This window comes from Coregonus lavaretus (assembly GCF_964263955.1).
Source record: "Coregonus lavaretus genome assembly, chromosome: 7".
Lineage (NCBI taxonomy): Eukaryota > Metazoa > Chordata > Actinopteri > Salmoniformes > Salmonidae > Coregonus > Coregonus lavaretus.
Genome location: NC_139994.1, coordinates 62,367,330 through 62,386,299, shown reverse-complemented (window position 1 = coordinate 62,386,299; position 18,970 = coordinate 62,367,330). Strand labels below are relative to the sequence as shown.

General features: G+C 43.5%; 1 protein-coding gene across 1 annotated transcript in view; it reads left to right on the top strand.

Annotated features, from left to right (window-relative positions):
• The window catches only part of LOC311132616 (arf-GAP with Rho-GAP domain, ANK repeat and PH domain-containing protein 2-like), a 113,144-nt gene that overhangs the window by 83,457 nt on the left and 10,717 nt on the right, over positions 1-18,970 (top strand). Inside the window, 6 exon segments of the mRNA XM_084165862.1 lie at positions 7,078-7,108; positions 7,469-7,543; positions 8,499-8,616; positions 11,117-11,245; positions 12,017-12,156; positions 17,664-17,746. Of these exon segments, the coding sequence (XP_084021988.1) occupies positions 7,078-7,108; positions 7,469-7,543; positions 8,499-8,616; positions 11,117-11,245; positions 12,017-12,156; positions 17,664-17,746 (576 nt within the window).

Genomic DNA, 18,970 nt, shown 5'->3' with positions numbered 1-18,970 from the left:
CACATTAGATTTGAGCGCTGTCCTCTCTTTTTTCCCCCCTCTCTTTTCCCCCTCTTTTTCCCCTCTCTTTTTCTCCCCCCTCTTTACCCCCTCTCTTTTCCCCCCTCTCTTCCCCCCTCTCTTTCCCCCCCTCTATCCCCCCTCTATTTCCTCCCTCTTTCCCCTCCTTCTCTTTCCCCCCTCTTTTTCCCCCTCTCTTTTTCTCCCCCCTCTATTTCCCCCCTCTCTTTCCCCCCTCTTTTCCCCCGTCTCTTTTCCCCCTTCTTTCCCCCTCTCTTTTTCTCCCCCTCTTTCCCCCCTCTCTTTCCCCCTCTCTTTTTCCCCCCTCTCTTCCCCACTCTCTTTTCCCCCTCTCCTTCCCCCCTCACTTTTCCCCCCTCTCGTTTCCCCCTCTTTTCCCTCCTCTCTTTCCCCCCTCTTTTCCCCCTCTCTTTCCCCCCCTCACTTTCCCCCCTCTTTTCCACCCCTCTCTTTTCCCCTCTCTTTTTCTCCCTCTTTTTCCCCTCTCTCTTTCCCCCCACTTGTCCCCCCCTCTCTTCCCCCCTCTCTTTTTCTCCCCCTCTCTTTTCCCCCTCTTTCCCCCCCTCCTTCTCTTTCCCCCCACTCCATCCCCCCCTCTCTTTTTCTCCATCCTGTCTTTTCTTTCCATTCTATTCTCCTTGACTTCAGGCGTCAGAAAGCACATTTAATTTAGAGTGACGGCGCCAGCAAAACCACCCTGTTTGTTTTCTTTCCTCGCTTGTTCTCTCATCTGTGGCTGGGCTAACACAATAAAGTTGGGCAGCCATATTTTGACTGGCAATTTGACTGGTGAACTCATGGGTACACTCGCAATGGCTGCCTGGTATTGTGATGCAAAAATGTCCATGGTATTTTGGAATGTTCTATCAACTGATGCTGGATTGCCATGGTAATGTAGAATGTTCATTCAAATGATACTAACTGATGTGGCTCATAAAGTAAGTGTTTTGTAATGTCAGTTGAGTTGACTCAACAAATCACAGCACACAACTGCTTTTACTTCCTGGCATGGGTACACTCAAAATGGCTGCCAGTCCACCCATTATACCATCATTGACTTGAAACGCGCTTTCTACTCATTCTCATGGGTAAACTCTGCATTATCATACACTGTACGTTTAAATGTTACATTTTAGTCATTTAGCAGATGCTCTTATCCAGAGCGACTTACAGTGGTGAGTGCATATATCTTCATACTTTTTTGTACTGGTCCCCCGTGGGAATCGAACCCACAACCCCGGCGTTGCAAGCTCCATGCTCTACCAACTGAGCCACACGGGACCTGTCTACTTCTCCTTCACTTCAATCTACTGTGACCTTGTTTCCTGTGGAGAGGAAGGAATAAGTACCATGATGCACAGAGATACCTCTAAACCTTTCCCTTCCCCTCTCGTTTCCACAGCTGAGAGTGACTGTTGTCAAGACAAACTGAAGTGTGCTTTAACTGGAGGCCACGACTAAGCATTTCAAAATTGCCGCCACACATGGACTGTTTAGTTTTCAGGGCAGTTGATGGAAGTGGTTTCATGTGTGGTACTGTCTCAACCAGCTGCATAAGTAAGGGACAATCAAAAAGGGGCTATGCGTTCTATTGGAAACTATTGAACGACGTGAAAGGTGTGTTTCACAACGCGCTAGCAGATTGGAACTGACCTTGCATGGAGTTGCATTATTTTTCAGAGAATGCATAGAGCTCGAGTTGATTAACTCTTTAATACCATGGGTATAATTTAACACATTTGCCGCTAGAAATGTGTTCAACATCCACTGAAGTAGCTAGCAAGTTTACTAGATAGCTACAGTAGTTGCTGTGGTAACCAAACAAACAGACTTGCTAGTTTAACTAACCAAACCTTCAGTCCTAGCTTGCTATTATGAAAATCAAATTCAACAATGCCAATACTGTTTTAGATTCGACTTTTGCTTTCAAAAGCAGCTCAAACAAAACATGTAAAAATGAACTATAGCCATTGAATTCTACCGTGCAAATATACTGTGTGTTGTAGGGAAATAATGAACCCTCTAGAATGCCCTTCAAGCCAATCAGAAAGGAGTATTCAACAACGCCATGGTATAATTAAGCAATAAGGCCCAATGAGGTGTGGTATAGAGAGCTTGCAGTTGCGTCACAAATCACCTAGCAACCGCACCGTTGGAAGACCAGTCAGTCTGGTGAAAGTCCTCCAATCGTCCACATGGCTGACTGCGTTTTGCTACCACTGGAAACTTCTGGAAGATTGCCCATTATTTAGTTTTTCTACGGACCCAGAAAATGGAGGCAGTGGGAGAACCTATTCAAGCAAGGAAATATATTTTGAAAATAATTTAAAAAACAATGTATTATTAGTTAGCTTGCTACAGAAACTTAGTGTGCAGGCTAACTCAAAAGTGCTGCTAACGTAATGCTCGCTAGTTAGCTAGCTAACTTTACATACTATATAGCTAGCTAAGTAAATAAAATATCACCAGCTTGCAAACTTCATATTAGCTAGTTAGTTATCTTGATGTATTTATCATTGTAACTCCAAATGCATTTGTAGCTAGCTAACAGCAGTGGAAGAGGGTGAAAATAATTAGCTAACGTTAGCACTTCCAGCTGTCAGAGAAGGGAGAGTAGGCTACTCTGAATAGGGAAGGTACATTTGTGGGAGGACATTATGAAAATATTATCCAGTCCAAGTCCCTAGTGACAAAAACTGAGGACAGAGAGATATAGCAACATAATATTCAGTGCTGTCTAATTTGAGTATAATGCAGCCTGTTTATTTTGTGATGTTTTCTGTCCTCAGATACAGAGAGCCGTCAAACCCTGTCTGCGGGTGAAGAGGTCCCAATGAATGTCCCAAGAGAATAAGAGTGCATCCTTGTATACCATGGGTTATGTATACCATGGGTTATGTATACCTTGCTATGTTAGCAAATGTTGTAAACAAAAATACAGTTTAAAAGTCACACAATGTATAAGCCTATTACAACTGGAGCAGGCCAACACTGCTGGGTGTGCATGCTTCTGTTCCAACCCAACACTAACACACCTTGATTAAATGTATCAAACATAATTAGTTAATAATCAAGTGTGCAATTGCTGGGCTGGAACAGAAGTCTTCTCACCCAGTAGATCAGGGATCAGTGGAGGGAGGTTGGCCATCTCTGGTAATAACTGCCTACTTGTTACTAAAATGTCTAACCTGTTAGCTTACTTGTACACTTTGAAATGATATGAAACAATGTTGATTCTTTGAAGTTAAGTGTTTAAACTTGTTTTCATTGTTAACTTAACTATTATTCAGGATGAACTAGTGTCGATGTTGATTAATCACAGATCACAATCCTGCAATAAAGAGGGGAAGGGAATCTGGCTTTAATTTGTCTGTGTTTCTGTGTTGTATTATTTGATTGTCACTATTTGTTCAGAATATCAGCCATGTGAACCCATTTTGCAGCTGATAATGGCATGCAATACCAATGCAGCCATATAGCTGAACAATATGTTAACAATGTGGGGCGGCAGGTAGCTTAGTGGTTAAGAGTGTTGTGCCAGTAACCGAAAGGTCGCTGGTTCTAATCCCTGAGCCGACTAGGTGAAAAATCTGTTGATGTGCAAGACACTTAACCCTAATTGCTCATGTAAGTCGCTCTGGATAAGAGCGTCTGCTAAATGACAAAATTAATGTGTGTGAGTTAAGCTTTTCTCTGCTTCAGATGCACAATGTCAAGGGGTGCAACGCAAATGCCCATAAAGCTAATGCCATCTTACTTTAGGCCAGTGGTTCCCAACTCCGGTCCTCGAGTACCCCCAACAGTACAGTTTTATTGTAGCCCCGGACAAACACACCTTTGTCTGGATTCAACTTGTCAACTAATCATCAGGCCCCAAATGAGTTGAATCGGGTATGTTTGTCCGGGGCTACAACAAAAATGTGTGCTGTTGGGGGTAATCGAAGACCGGAGTATACGGCTTGCAGTCAATCAGCATTCAGGGCTCAAACCTGTTTATAATCATAATTATAAACTGGTGGTTCGAGCCTTGAATGCTGATTGGCTGACACCCGTGGTATATCAGACCCTATACCATGGATATGACCAAAAATTTATTTTGACTGTTCTAATTACGTTGGTAACCAGTTTATGATATATAAGGCACCTCAGGGGTTTGTTGGTGTACTGTATGGCCAATATACCACGGCTAATGGCTGTATCCAGGCACTCCGTGCTGCATAACCAGCTTATAATAGCATTAAGGCATCTCAGGGGTTTGTGATATATGGCCAATATACCACGGCTAAGGGCTGTATCCAGGTACTCCACGTTGTGTCGTGCGTAAGAACAGCCCTTAGCCGTGGTATATTGCCCATATAATTGCTCCTGTAAGTCGCTCTGGATAAGAGCGTCTGCTAAATGACATAAAATAAATGACATAAAATAATAGCGTCTGCTAAATGACATAAAATGGCCAAAGAAAGAGCAGCACCATTGAAGACCTGTCTTGTAGCTCAATGTCCTGAGTAGTGACGTAAGATTGGGGACAGTGATACCGTGGGCAGAGAACCCACACAGAAACAGCGCCAGGCAGTGAGCTCATTTAGGTCAAAGCCAGCAGGACAACCCTTGCCCCTCTAGAATACAAATCACACAGGAAATTCCACAGAATGGAAGTAGGATGAACGTTTTCTACTCTAGCAACGGGGAAAGTAAAATGCTGACTATTAAAAAAGGTGTGTAAGTAAAAGTGAATTGGACAAAGGTTAAACACATTATGACGGTCAGCGGGGATTAAAAGATGAAGATCACTGTATTGGTCAATTGCACACAAGGCCCAACTGAAATTTGGGCCTCCCGAGTGGCGCAGTGGTCTAAGGCACTGCATCGCAGTGCTAGCTGTGCCACTAGAGATCCTGGTTAGAATCCAGGCTCTGTCGTAGCCGGCGGTGACCGGGAGACCCATGGGGCGGCGCACAATTGGCCCAGCGTCGTCCAGGGTAGGGGAGGGAATGGCCGGCAGGGATGTAGCTCAGTAGGTAGAGCATGGCGTTTGCAACGCCACGGTTGTGGGTTTGATACCCACGGGGGGCCAGTATAAAAAATAATGTATGCACTCACTAACTGGAAGTCGCTCTGGATAAGAGCGTCTGCTAAATGACGTAAATGTAAAATGTAAATGTAAAATAAAATAAATACCACGGCTAATGGCCGTATCCAGGTACTCCGCGTTGCGTTGTGCGTAAGAACAGCCCTTAGCTGTGGTATATTGCCCATATACCACGGCTTATGGCCGTATCAAGGTACTCCGCGTTGCGTCGTGGATAAGAACAGCCCCTAGCCGTGGTATATTGGCTATATACCACGGTTAATGGCCGTATCCAGGTACTCCGCGTTGTGTCGTGCATAAGAACAGCCGTTAGCCGTGGTATATTTGCCATATACCACGGTTAATGGCCGTATCCAGGTACTCCGCGTTGCGTCGTGCGTAAGAACAGCCCCTAGCCGTGGTATATTGGCCATATACCACGGTTAATGGCCGTATCCAGGTACTCCGCGTTGTGTCGTGCTTAAGAACAGCCGTTAGCCGTGGTATATTGGCCATATACCACGGCTAATGGCCATATCCAGGTACTCCGCGTTGCGTCGTGCATAAGAACAGCCCCTAGCCGTGGTATATTGGCCATATACCACGGTTAATGGCCGTATCCAGGTACTCCGCGTTGCGTCATGCGTAAGAACAGCCCTTAGCCGTGGTATATTGGCCATATACCGTGGTTAATGGCCGTATCCAGGTACTCCGCATTGCGTCGTGCGTAAGAACTGCCCTTAGCCGTGGTATATTGGCCATATACCACGGTTACTGGCCGTATCCAGGTACTCCGCGTTGCGTCGTGCCTAAGAACAGCCGTTAGCCGTGGTATATTGTCCATATACCACGGTTAATGGCCGTATCCAGGTACTCCGCGTTGCGTCGTGCGTAAGAACAGCCCTTAGCCGTGGTATATTTGCCATATACCACGGTTAATGGCCGTATCCAGGTACTCTGCGTTGCGTCGTGCATAAGAACAGCCGTTAGCCGTGGTATATTGGCCATATACCACACCCCCCTCATGCCTTATTCTTCTCTACTTCCAGTACCCCCCCCCCCCCCCCCCCTCCATCCCTCTGCCGTTCCCTGCACCAGCTTCCACCAACTCCTCTTCAGTGTTTGTCTCCTCCTTCCTCTTCCTGGTTCTGCTAATGGAACATTAGAACATGCTAATTGCTCTTTGTCTGTGGGCTGTAATCTCTACCGGTGTGGAACACACGTACGCACACACAGAGAAACAAACGAGGAGTCTACCTGTTATAATGACGATGTCAACTTGTTATTTTTCACTGTGCAGCCTGGCCATTGTCATTGCATTTGTCTCTCCCCGAGACCTATCCGTCAAGTATAACCTTCATGCCACAGCTTTCCACATTCTGCTTGTTTACATTATTTCCTCTGGCTTACCGTTGTTGAGGACATCATAGGTTGTTTAGTTCAAAGTTGAGAAGAAAACATTTCCTAAGAGGCAGAATTTTCACTTTTGTCTCAGAAGTTGGTTTGCTCTTGATAACTTGATCTTAAAAAGTTTTTTTGTTGTGAAAAGAGAGAAAGATGAACATTGGACAGGGACAGAGACATAATGTATATGTCACTTTGTGTCCAATGTCACTTTGTTTCCAATGTCATTTTGTGTCCAATGTCACTTTGTGTCCAATATAATTTTGTGTCCAATGTCACTTTATGTCCAATGTCACGTTGTGTCAAATGTCACTTTGTGTCCAATGGCCTCTCTGCTGTTGTTTCACAATGCCGGAGGAAGGTTGAAGGGATATTGAGAGAAGTGTCAGCTGTGATAGTCTGCAGGTTCCCAAGGACGTATCCCCAGCATCTGTATGTGGCCTGCTATGTTACCTCAATGGTATAGAACAGACTGGATTCTCACAGATGGAAAAATACCATGTCCCAGTGTTAAATCTAAAATAATATCTTAATCCTGAGAGGAGTGTCCTAACTTGATCTGCACGCTTCAGATTTCCACACAGATATTCCATTGACTCCAAATCACGACAAAAGGTCAGAGTTAGCTCAAGTTCTTATTGAGAGATTGAGCACTTAATTGGGGTATTATAAAGTTAGGCAGAAACGTTGACTACATTTGAAGCCCTACCCCCCGCTTTCCACCTCTCTGACTTGCTCTGGCTTGCTTCCCTCATTCTGCCAAAATATCACATCAATTAAAAGCACTATATTTAGTTTGCCTGTAGCTCAGAATATGACCTCTGCTACTCTCCTCAAATCATCTAACGCTTCCCTTGGTTCACTCCGTTTAGGCTCAGGCCACACCGAGGTGGGAATTCAGAACAAAAGCCAATTAATCCGACTGTTGGTTTTTCTTTCTCCTCAGTTTCTCTCTCTTTCTCTCCTTCTATTTAGTTCTCTCCGGCCGGGGACTTGATCTTCGAGGTGTACCTGGAGAGGAGGGAGCCGGAGAACTGCTGCTTAATCAAGGTAAAGGTGTGTGTGTGTGTGTGTGTGTGTGTGTGTGTGCGTGCGTGCGTGCAAGGGGGTGAGAAAGAGGGGGAGTGTGTGAGTTGGAGGGAGGGAGAGAGAGGGAGAGGGAGAGGTGGAGGGGTGTGTAATGGGGTCTGGGGGAGTTAGAGGGACAGAGCAAGGGATGGAGAGAGAGAGAGAGAGAGAGGGAGAGAGGGAGAGAGGTGGAGGGTGTGATAGAATAGGGCCGAGACGTTGGTGGTTAAACCTGATGGGATTACTGCCACCGGAATAAATCAAAAGCGAGCTAATCAAAGACACTTCTGATATAATTGTGTGAGTAATTGCGTTTAATCAGTGGTAGTGGTAAGCTTCAGGTAATGGACTTATTTTGCAGGTGTGGAACAGCGGTGGGGTGGAAGGGGGAGGGGAGGGGGGGTGGAGGGGGGGGTTAGGTTAGAGTGGACTGTTTTACGACTCACTTTACGACTCACACAACATTAACACTTATTTTCTTCTCTCTTTAGTCATGCTGAGTCTTTCCTTTCTGTTCACCTCTACACTATGATTACAGAATAGTTTCTATCACTATTTCACAAACAAATGGAGGGTTTTGTGTTCTCCATTTCCAGTGTGAAAGTGATGGAAAATCTTTGACAGTGATACAAATGCCCATCCTTAACTCCATTCCCTAATTAACTGTTGGGGATAGCTAATATGCAGGGTTGTAGTCAATTCTATTTGAATGTATTCAATGCAGCAAGTTAATTTACATTTAAATTCAAGAATGGGGAAAAAAATCCTAATTGAAAATGAATGACACTGCAATTCTCGTACTGTAATTTCAGTTCACTTCCTGGGTGAATTGAAATGAAATGGACTGAAATAACTGAAATTGAAATGACCCCAGTCCTGCTAAGATGTGACTGTACCCTTTCCTCTCTCTAACATCTTTGTGGTTGTGTTATGGTAGTTGTCTCCAACCATGAGGTCAGAAGAGCTGGCAGAGTCCACGCTGGTTATGAGGAACGTGGTCACGAACCCGGTCGACCTCTGGATCACGTTCGAGGTCATAGAGAACGGAGAACTGGGTATGTGACAACAAGACATCTCTAAAAGAGTTTAGCAACTGGTCATTTAGCTAAGGTCACATCTTCTGTGTGGTCAGCTTTTCTTTCATGTCTCCAGAGGGAAAGTTTCTGAAGTCAGAAAAACATGTGGTTTCACTAATTGCGAAGGTTGGATAAATGAAATATGTAGACAGTGCTGTAAATAATATTGGGAAGAAGGGAAATGTCTTCGCGTATTCCCTCTGGCCATTTTTCCAAACTTTTCTCCTAGCAGAGCTGTCATCTGTCTGTACATCCAGTTAGTGATGGATGTCATCTGTCTTTATATCCATTTAGTGATGGATGGGTGTTCGGTGGCCAGGACACTGTTTGAAAGGCTGTTCTCATTCAGGTCACATACAATGGGGCATATTTTCCTCATCTCAAGGCCTCATGATTAGAAGATTAGGCTGTTGAAGTATCTCAGTAATGAACCAGTGTCTGTAGTAATGTCTCAGTAATGAACCAGTGTCTGTAGTAATATCTCAGTAACCAACCAGTGTCTGTAGTAATATCTCAGTAACCAACCAGTGTCTGTAGTAATATCTCAGTAACCAACCAGTGTCTGTAGTAATATCTCAGTAACCAACCAGTGTCTGTAGTAATATCTCAGTAACCAACCAGTGTCTGTAGTAATATCTCAGTAACCAACCAGTGTCTGTAGTAATATCTCAGTAACCAACCAGTGTCTGTAGTAATATCTCAGTAACCAACCAGTGTCTGTAGTAATATCTCAGTAACCAACCAGTATCCGGGGCTATAGAAGTGAAGAAATTAGCTAATCGTCAGTCTTTTGATGATACTATGGGGATTTAATTAATGTCATAAATAAAAATGTATTGATAAACCAGGGAAACTGATAAACCAGGGAAACTGATAAACCAGGGAAACTGATAAACCAGAGAAACTGATAAACCAGGGAAACTGATAAACCAGGGAAACTGATAAACCAGGGAACTGAATCGTGACTTCAGGTTATTAATGTACTGTAACACCTCTGCATTTAGTGGGAGTGGATAATGATAAATAATAATTAAGGAATTATAGTTATAGTAGGCTTAGCTGGCATTTCTGTGTACTTTTCACCAGTTCACAGAGAGTTTGCTTTAAAAAAAAAAATTGTGTTCCACCCTCAAAGTTACCTAGGACAGGTTCTTCCTTTGCAGAAAAAAAGATGGGGTATGCGGTGAATATAGTGAATATTTGATGATGGTTCAGCATTGTTCCCTGCTGGAGACAACAGATTTGCTGCTGCGTTGAAACATCCCAGATCGCTTAGCTGTTCAAAAGCTGCTGTTGTGACACATTTTTATGCTCACGACCGATAAAGGGGGGAAAGGGAAAAAAGAGGAAGTGTAAGATAATTACGCATTTTTGGCGGATAACCATAGATAAACAGTGTTATCGGTTGGCGATTGGGGAAGCTAATATTGGGGGTGTGAGAATGAGTAACTAATCCCTTTGGCCTGAGTCTGCACAGATCCCAGAGCAAAGATAAGCCACTCTGTTCTAAATATGTTAAGCACCCGGGATTTTTTTTTTTGTTTCCCTCGGATATGAAAAACTATTAACAGGGTGTGCAGAGATTGATGCAATAGAGGGGGGGCGGAGGAGGTGGGTACAAGTGATTTTAGCTGATGGCATGTACTATTACCCCGTTCACACGTCAGGCAGGCGAGATAATAGGCCTATTTTGCACTTGAGTGTGTTTTCTAATCATGTTCAGATTTGCAGAGGATAATTTAACTACACAATTATAAAAGTTGGGGAGAAAAAACAACAACCTATTGATAATGGATTTTTCCTGATGGCATTTTAGACAATTATAGTTCAGTAATAATGAAGATTGTACAGTCGTTTTTGGGAAAATGTACAGCTGAACCACATCGGTCAGGATTGTGTAAAAACCATTTGTAAACAGCGAGGGTAATCTTTTCAGATTTGCAGACACAACCAGATACTTTAAATAGTTTTAGACTTGGTTATAGATTAAACACTGATTTGTTGTCTGTATTACAGAATTGCATACACGACACACTGACTTGTAGACACGACACACTGACTTGTAGACACGACACACTGACTTGTAGACACGACACACTGACTTGCAGACACGACACACTGACTTGAAGACACGACACACTGACTTGTAGACACAACACACTGACTTGAAGACACAACACACTGACTTGAAGACACAACACACTGACTTGAAGACACAACACACTGACTTGAAGACACAACACACTGACTTGTAGACACGACACACTGACTTGTAGACACGACACACTGACTTGTAGACACAACACACTGACTTGCAGACACGACACACTGACTTGTAGACACAACACACTGACTTGCAGACACAACACACTGACTTGCAGACACGACACACTGACTTGCAGACACGACACACTGACTTGCAGACACGACACACTGACTTGAAGACACAACACACTGATGTCTTTTGTGTTTGGAACAGAACGTCCATTGCACTACAAAGAGAAGGTTCTGGAGCAGGTGCTGGAGTGGAGCACTCTAGACGACCCCAGCTCCGCCTTCCTCGTCATCAAAAAGTTTGGAGAAGACAAAATGGCAGATGCTTTCCCAGGTACAGCATGCAGTTAGATCCATGATATCTGAAAGCACCACCAAGCTCAAAATATAGCTGAGAAGGTGTCAAATCAGCTTTTGTACACCAGCATTTCACACTGACAATGGCACTGATTGAGCGAAAAAGCTTCTGTTTCTATGAACACAGTTTCCCTATTGAGAGAGTTCTTTTCCACACAGATGCACACTACCGTACCTTGATGGACACGAAGAATTAAAGATTGTGACTTTCTCTCTTCTCTTCTCTTCTCTTCTCTTCTCTTCTCTCTCTCTCTCTCTCTCTCTCTCTCTCTCTCTCTCTCTCTCTCTCTCTCTCTCTCTCTCTCTCTCTCTCTCTCTCTCTCTCTCTCTCTCTCTCTCTCTCTCTCAAAGCATCAGTCCTTTTATCCATTCCATAATTTCAGAACCAAATGATTAATGAATGTGTTATTACATTTGTATAAGGACTGTAGAAATACATGACAGATTGATTTATTGACATTATGAACAGTAATTGTCTCACCTGTGCCTGTTAAACTGCCTATTATTGAACATTGTTATAACAAGCAACCTGTTCTCATCACGATTTATAACCTCAAAGCAAATTAACGTTGATGCATGACAGTATACCCTACCCCTATGTCATCAATAGACTCTTACAGCAAATCATACATACAATCGCAAACATGCATTTATAAATTGTGGTGAGTTCCTTCCATCTCTCATATTCCAAGTGTGGGGGGGGGGGGGGGATATCTGCTGATTGCTTATTGCTGTGTTTCACCTTCAGGCAGAAAGCAAAAGCAGTTTATGAGAGGGGAACAGGTGAAGTTCAAGGACGGGTCGTCCAAGCTGCTTTCTGGACATAAATTCCAGGACAGATATGTCATCCTCCGAGATGAGAAGCTGCTACTGTACAAAGAAATGAAAGTGAGTGGGCTTGTGAGTGTGTCTGTGTGTCTGTGTGTGTGTGTGTGTGTGTGTGTGTGTGTGTGTGTGTTGTATTTGCCTGTGCATTTTCATTTGTTTGGCAATTAATTACTGTTTTACAGCACACACAAAATTAGGCTCTTTTCTGCCTTCAATTGTTCTCCTCATTCGCTGAAAGGGAAGCACAATCCCATTTACCTTTTAATTTGGGTATTAAAGAAACTGGAAACTGTCTCCACCCTTACACACACACACACACACACACACAAACACACACACACACACACACACACACACACACACACACACACACACACACACACACACACACACACACACACACACACACACACACACACACACACACACTCACCTCAGACAGAGAAGTGTTCCAGAATGTGAATTACCCCCCAGCTCCCTGGCTTTATGTTAGAACCAGAACACAACACAGTGGGGCCAGCCTCCCCTGAGGCCCCTCTCTGAGCTCCAGTTGAGATGTGGTTTGTAAAGGAGCGTGAAGATTAGTTATTAATGGATGGAGGTGGATGGATAGAGGGATGGGAAGGAGAGATGAAAGAAGGGGGGGGGGGGGGATGCTTTGAATGAAGGCTGTTATTTCCTTAATTAGTGGAATATCAGGCTGCTCTTCAATGTGGCTAATTATCACGCGAAGAAGGTTTAAATTAGCAGTGTAGCGGACATTTTATTTATATTCTGTGTGTGTGTGTGTGTGTGTGCGTGGGTGCGTGCATGCGTGCATCTGGGTGTGTGTGTAGGTGGGTGGGTAGGTGGGTGGATGTGTGCGTGTGTGTGTGTGTGTGTGTGCATGCGTGCATCTGGGTGTGTGTGTAGGTGGGTGGGTGGATGTGTGCGTGTGTGTGTGTGCGTGTGTGCGTGCGTGTGTGTGTGTGTGCGTGCGTGCGTGCGTGCGTGCGTGCGTGCGTGCGTGCGTGCGTGCGTGCGTGCGTGCGAGCGTGCGTGCGTGCGTGCGTGCGTGCGTGTGTGTGTGCGTGCGTGCGTGCGTGTGCGCGCGGCGATAAGCAAAAGTTAAGTGTGGGAAAGGTTAGTGTCATGCAGAAGAGTAATGTCTAAGGCCGGGAATTGCCAGGGACCTCACTATACGATATCACAACACTTAGGTGCCGATACGATATGTATTGCGATTCTCACAATTCTATATTCGATACTGTGATTTTATTGCGATTCAATGTTCCAAACATATTGCTCACTGTACAGTATGTCTGCTGCAGAGAGAGGAGAGAGCATGAGAAAATGGGACCGACCGGCTCGATTTGGTCGTATGTAGCAAAATTTGAAATTGTGTTTTTTACATTGGATAAAAGTAGAGACTCAGAGCTAGACAATTGTATATCATACACTACAGTTGAGGGACAATGAGAAAGTAATTCTGCTTTGAAAGTTGATAAACTTTTGAAACCCCACTTTTGAGAAAATGGACCTTGAATGTTTTGGTACACCTACTGGAGAGCTCTTCTTTGTCTACACCCATTCAGCATCATTCACACCCGCTTAAGCCTTAGCCCCACCCATCTCTTTAAGTATTCACATGTGAGGCCATTTGGTAAACACACGCTATATCAAATCAAATCTAAGTTTATTTGTCACATGCACAGAATACAGAAGGTGTAAACGGTACAGTGAAGTGGTTAGATGAAAATATTTTAAAATATTATTAGATGATGCTTACCCGACACACTTGTGTAAATTGATGCTTCATGTGAAGGAAATGCTATAACGACTCCCCAGCCACATCTAGCTAAGTGGATGGGTCACTATTGTCTAGACATGTACACATGTTCATGAAATACAATAGATGGTCGTAATCACCCCCTAGACACACCTGGCTAACTTGATGGGTCATGTAATAATCCGGTTGAAGTGGAGTCTTTTGTTTAGACATGTAGCTAGCTAGCTAAACAATGAAAATGCATAATCCCAACTCATACTACTACCAATACAAAACTCCGTCATAGCTGTAGTATGAATCGGCAGGTAGCTAAAGCTAACAAACTAGGTTCAATTTTAGCTTGCTAACATTAGGCTATAACTAGCAATGCAAATGGATTTCTGATTCGAATAATATTACTACACAGATCATACACGTAACATTAGCTAGCGAGCCAGCAAGCTAATGTTTGCTAGCTAACTAACAGTATGCTTTAACTTGCAATAAAAACGACTTTCTGACAAAATTAGAAAATTATATCTGAAAATGTAGCTAGACTCTTACCCGTATACATGGATGAACGCTTCACAGAAGACTGGAACCATTTAACTCTGTCTTGTTTATAGCTACATCTTGTTTGGCCAGCGTTGTGTCAATCACTCCAGTTCTCACTGACCATTGCATGTGCAGAATGTAGCCCATCACTTTTTCCAACTGATCAGTTGATAGCGCCTGCTAAATTCAGGGCATCAAAGTTGTTGAGAAAAGTAGCAAAACGTTTGTAGTTCTCAATGGCTATTGTTATATCGTTCAAAAACGGCGCAGTAGAAAGGACTGTCAACACATACTGAACAGCTCACGTTATAGACAGAAGCATGCTACAGTGGGGAAAACAAGTATTTAGTCAGCCACCAATTGTGCAAGTTCTCCCACTTAAAAAGATGAGAGAGGCCTGTAATTTTCATCATAGGTACACATCAACTATGACAGACAAATTGAGAAAAATAAATCCAGAAAATCACATTGTAGGATTTTTAATGAATTTATTTGCAAATTATGGTGGAAAATAAGTTTTTGGTCACCTACAAACAAGCAAGATTTCTGGCTCTCACAGACCTGTAACTTCTTATTTAAGAGGCTCCTCTGTCCTCCACTCGTTACCTGTATTAATGGCACTTGTTTGAACTTGTTATCAGTATAAAAGACACCTGTCCACAACCTCAAACAGTCACACTCCAAACTCCACTATGGCCAAGACCAAAGAGCTGTCAAAGGACACCAGAAACAAAATTGTAGACCTGCACCATGCTGGGAAGACTGAATCTGCAATAGGTAAGCAGCTTGGTTTGAAGAAATCAACTGTGGGAGCAATTATTAGGAAATGGAAGACATACAAGACCACTGATAATCTCCCTCGATCTGGGGCTCCACGCAAGATCTCACCCCGTGGGGTCTAAATGATCACAAGAATGGTGAGCAAAAATCCTAGAACCACACGGGGGGACCTAGTGAATGACCTGCAGAGAGCTGGGACGAAAGTAACAAAGCCTACCATCAGTAACACACTACGCCGCCAGGGACTCAAATCCTGCAGTGCCAGACGTGTCCCCCTGCTTAAGCCAGTACATGTCCAGGCCCGTCTGAAGTTTGCTAGAGTGCATTTGGATGATCCAGAAGAGAATTGGGAGAATGTCATATGGTCAGATGAAACCAAAATAGAACTTTTTGGTAAAAACTCAACTTGTCGTGTTTGGAGGACAAAGAATGCTGAGTTGCATCCAAAGAACACCATACCTACTGTGAAGCATGGGGGTGGAAACATCATGCTTTGGGGCTGTTTTTCTGCAAAGGGACCAGGACGACTGATCCGTGTAAAGGAAAGAATGAATGGGGCCATGTATCGTGAGATTTTGAGTGAAAACCTCCTTCCATCAGCAAGGGCATTGAAGATGAAACGTGGCTTGGTCTTTCAGCATGACAATGATCCCAAACACACCGCCCGGGCAACGAGTGGCTTCGTAAGAAGCATTTCAAGGTCCTGGAGTGGCCTAGCCAGTCTCCAGATCTCAACCCCATAGAAAATCTTTGTAGGGAGTTGAAAGTCCATGTTGCCCAGCGACAGCCCCAAAACATCACTGCTCTAGAGGAGATCTGCATGGAGGAATGGGCCAAAATACCAGCAACAGTGTGTGAAAACCTTGTGAAGACTTACAGAAAACGTTTGACCTGTGTCATTGCCAACAAAGGGTATATAACAAATTATTGAGAAACTTTTGTTATTGACCAAATACTTATTTTCCACCATCATTTGCAAATAAATTCATTAAAAATCCTACAATGTGATTTTCTGGATTTTTTATCTTATTTTGTCTGTCATAGTTGACGTGTACCTATGATGAAAATTACAGGCCTCTCTCATCTTTTTAAGTGGGAGAACTTGCACAATTGGTGGCTGACTAAATACTTTTTTTCCCCACTGTACATTTACATTTTACATTTTAGTCATTTAGCAGACGCTCTTATCCAGAGCGACTTAAAGTTTTAGTGAGTGCATACATTTTTTCATACTGGCCCCCCGTGGGAATCGAACCCACAACCCTGGCATTGCAAGTGCCATGCTCTACCAACTGAGCTACAGGAGGCCCCTGCTACGAGGCAGACCAATCCAAACTCATCTCCCGGCAGGTAGCTTAGTGGTTAAGAGCGTTGTGCCAGTAGCCGAAAGGTCGCTGGTTCTAATCCCAGAGCCGACCAGGTGAAAAATCTGTCGATGTGCCCTTGAGCAAGGCACTTAACCCTAATTGCTCCTGTAAGTCGCTCTGGATAAGAGCGTCTGCTAAATGACTAAAATGTAAATGTAATGTCCAGCTCAGCCAATCATGTCTAGCGGGAAGGTTCCTGTCTTTTTCCTTGGCTAAACCAACTAGGCTCGTAATTTCACCATTTTATTCGTATTTATGGATGGAATACAAGTTTGTTATTAAGGCACATGAAAGTTCACATGTTCCAGAAGGCATTTCTGCCCCAATACGCATTTTGATAAAAAAAAAAAAAGTGTTTACGTTCAAATGCCTCTCCTGTGAAGTAGTGACGCGTGACATACGCCTAGTTTCCTGAAACGAGTCACAAATGAGTTTTGATCAGTCAGGGAAATAAAAAGTGGCTCACTATTTAAAAAGATGATGGAGAACAAGCTTTAGGATGAAAAATACAGGATGTTTGGTGCTGGTACAGCTGACTAGCGCTAGCTAACGATGCTTACAACAGCAAAATGAAATAAAAAAATGGTTTATTTGTTTTTTATTTATTTATTATCTATACTTGAAGTCAAATATCGCTACAAAAATAATATTGCGATATGTAACTGTATCGATATTTTCCCCCATCCAATTATTCTCTGGTAGTGATAGTTTTTGGAAGGCATGTGTTTGGACTATAATATAATATGTCATTTAGCAGACGCTGTTATCGAATGTTTTTACGTATGGGTGGTCCTGGGGATCGAACCCACTACCCTGGCGTTACAAGCTCTACCAATTGAGCTACAGAGGACCACTACAGAAGACTACCTGTCTTTTTGAGACATTTTACATGTTAGTCATTTAGCAGACGCTCTTATCCAGAGCGACTTACAGTTAGTGAGTGCAGACATTTTCATACTGGCCCCCCCCGTGGGAATCGAACCCACAACCCTGGCGTTGCAAGCGCCGTGCTCTACCAACTGAGCTACAGGGAGACCTTTTGCAAAAAATGCTCTTGCTATTTGGATTGGTTGAGACTGCTTACTTCCCCTGTCTGACTGACTTCCTGTTTGTCCTAGAGCACTAAGCCAGAGAGAGAGGTCCCACTGAAGTTAGTCAAGTGTTATCTAGGCCTGAAGAGGAAGCTCAAACCACCCACCAGGTAAATATCACTGAGACTTATCACATATATCGTATCTTATCAAACAGCACACAGAATCAACTCATGTGATTACACAGAGAGGCAAAAAATTGGGCTTTACAGGCCTGAAAGTGTAAATAATATTTCTAAAAGTGTTATTAAGATAGATTCATCATTATTAGTACTGGTCTTCTTTACTGTGTTATTTTGTCTCATGGTGTGAGTTCCTCGTCCATAAAATATGTAATGTCTTCTCTTTTTGTTCCGAGTGCCTCAACGCCATGGCTATCCAAACCACTCATCTAACTCCCTCACAATAACACCATTGATTAAATGTATTACTGAACAAAAATATATACGCCACATGTAAAAATCCCAGAAATGTTCCATACGCACAAAGAGCTTATTTCTCTCAATTTGTTTCGCGCAGATTTGTTTACATTCCCTGTTAGTGAGCATTTCCTCCTTTGCCAAGATAATCCATCCACCTGACAGGTGTGACATATCAAGAAGCTGATTAAGCGGCCTGATCATTACCCAGGTACAGTGAGGAGTAATAAATACCTTTTGTGGGGAAAAACTCATTCTGATTGGCTGAGCCTGGCTCCCCAGTGGGTGGGCCTGGCTCCCCAGTGGGTGGGCCTGGCTGCCCAGTGGGTGGGCCTGGCTCCCCAGTGGGTGGGCCTGGCTGCCAAGTGGCTGCACCCCTGCCCAGTCATCTGAAATCCATAGACTAGGGCCTAACTAATGTATTTCAATTGACTGATTTCCTTATATGAAATGTAACTCAGTAAAATCTTTGAAATTGTTGCATGTTGCATTTATATTTTTGTTCAGTAAAAATTCTGCTTTAACAAATAGCAATTATTGGCCCGCTTCCTCCGAATGGAGAAATATTGCTGGCACTTTATTTTATTTTCCTAATCTTGTATTATTGTAATTTATGACTCATGTCAAGCCAGCTGTATTTTTTGTGGGCTGAAGGAGGGGGAAAAAGGCACAAGCTAATCATGTTACTCAATTAACATTTCTCATAATTTTTTGAGCGTCGGAATTAGTGAAAAAATGAGTCTACGATGTGATTGGATTTCAGGAGGGGAAGGAGAAAGGGAGAAACGAGATGAAGGAGAAATAGAGTGGTGGTGTGAGGAAAGATTGTGTCAGGAGAGAGAGAGAGAGAGAGAGAGAGAGAGAGAGAGAGAGAGACTGGGAGGAATGGAGGGAGTCAAACAGACAGAGAGAGAA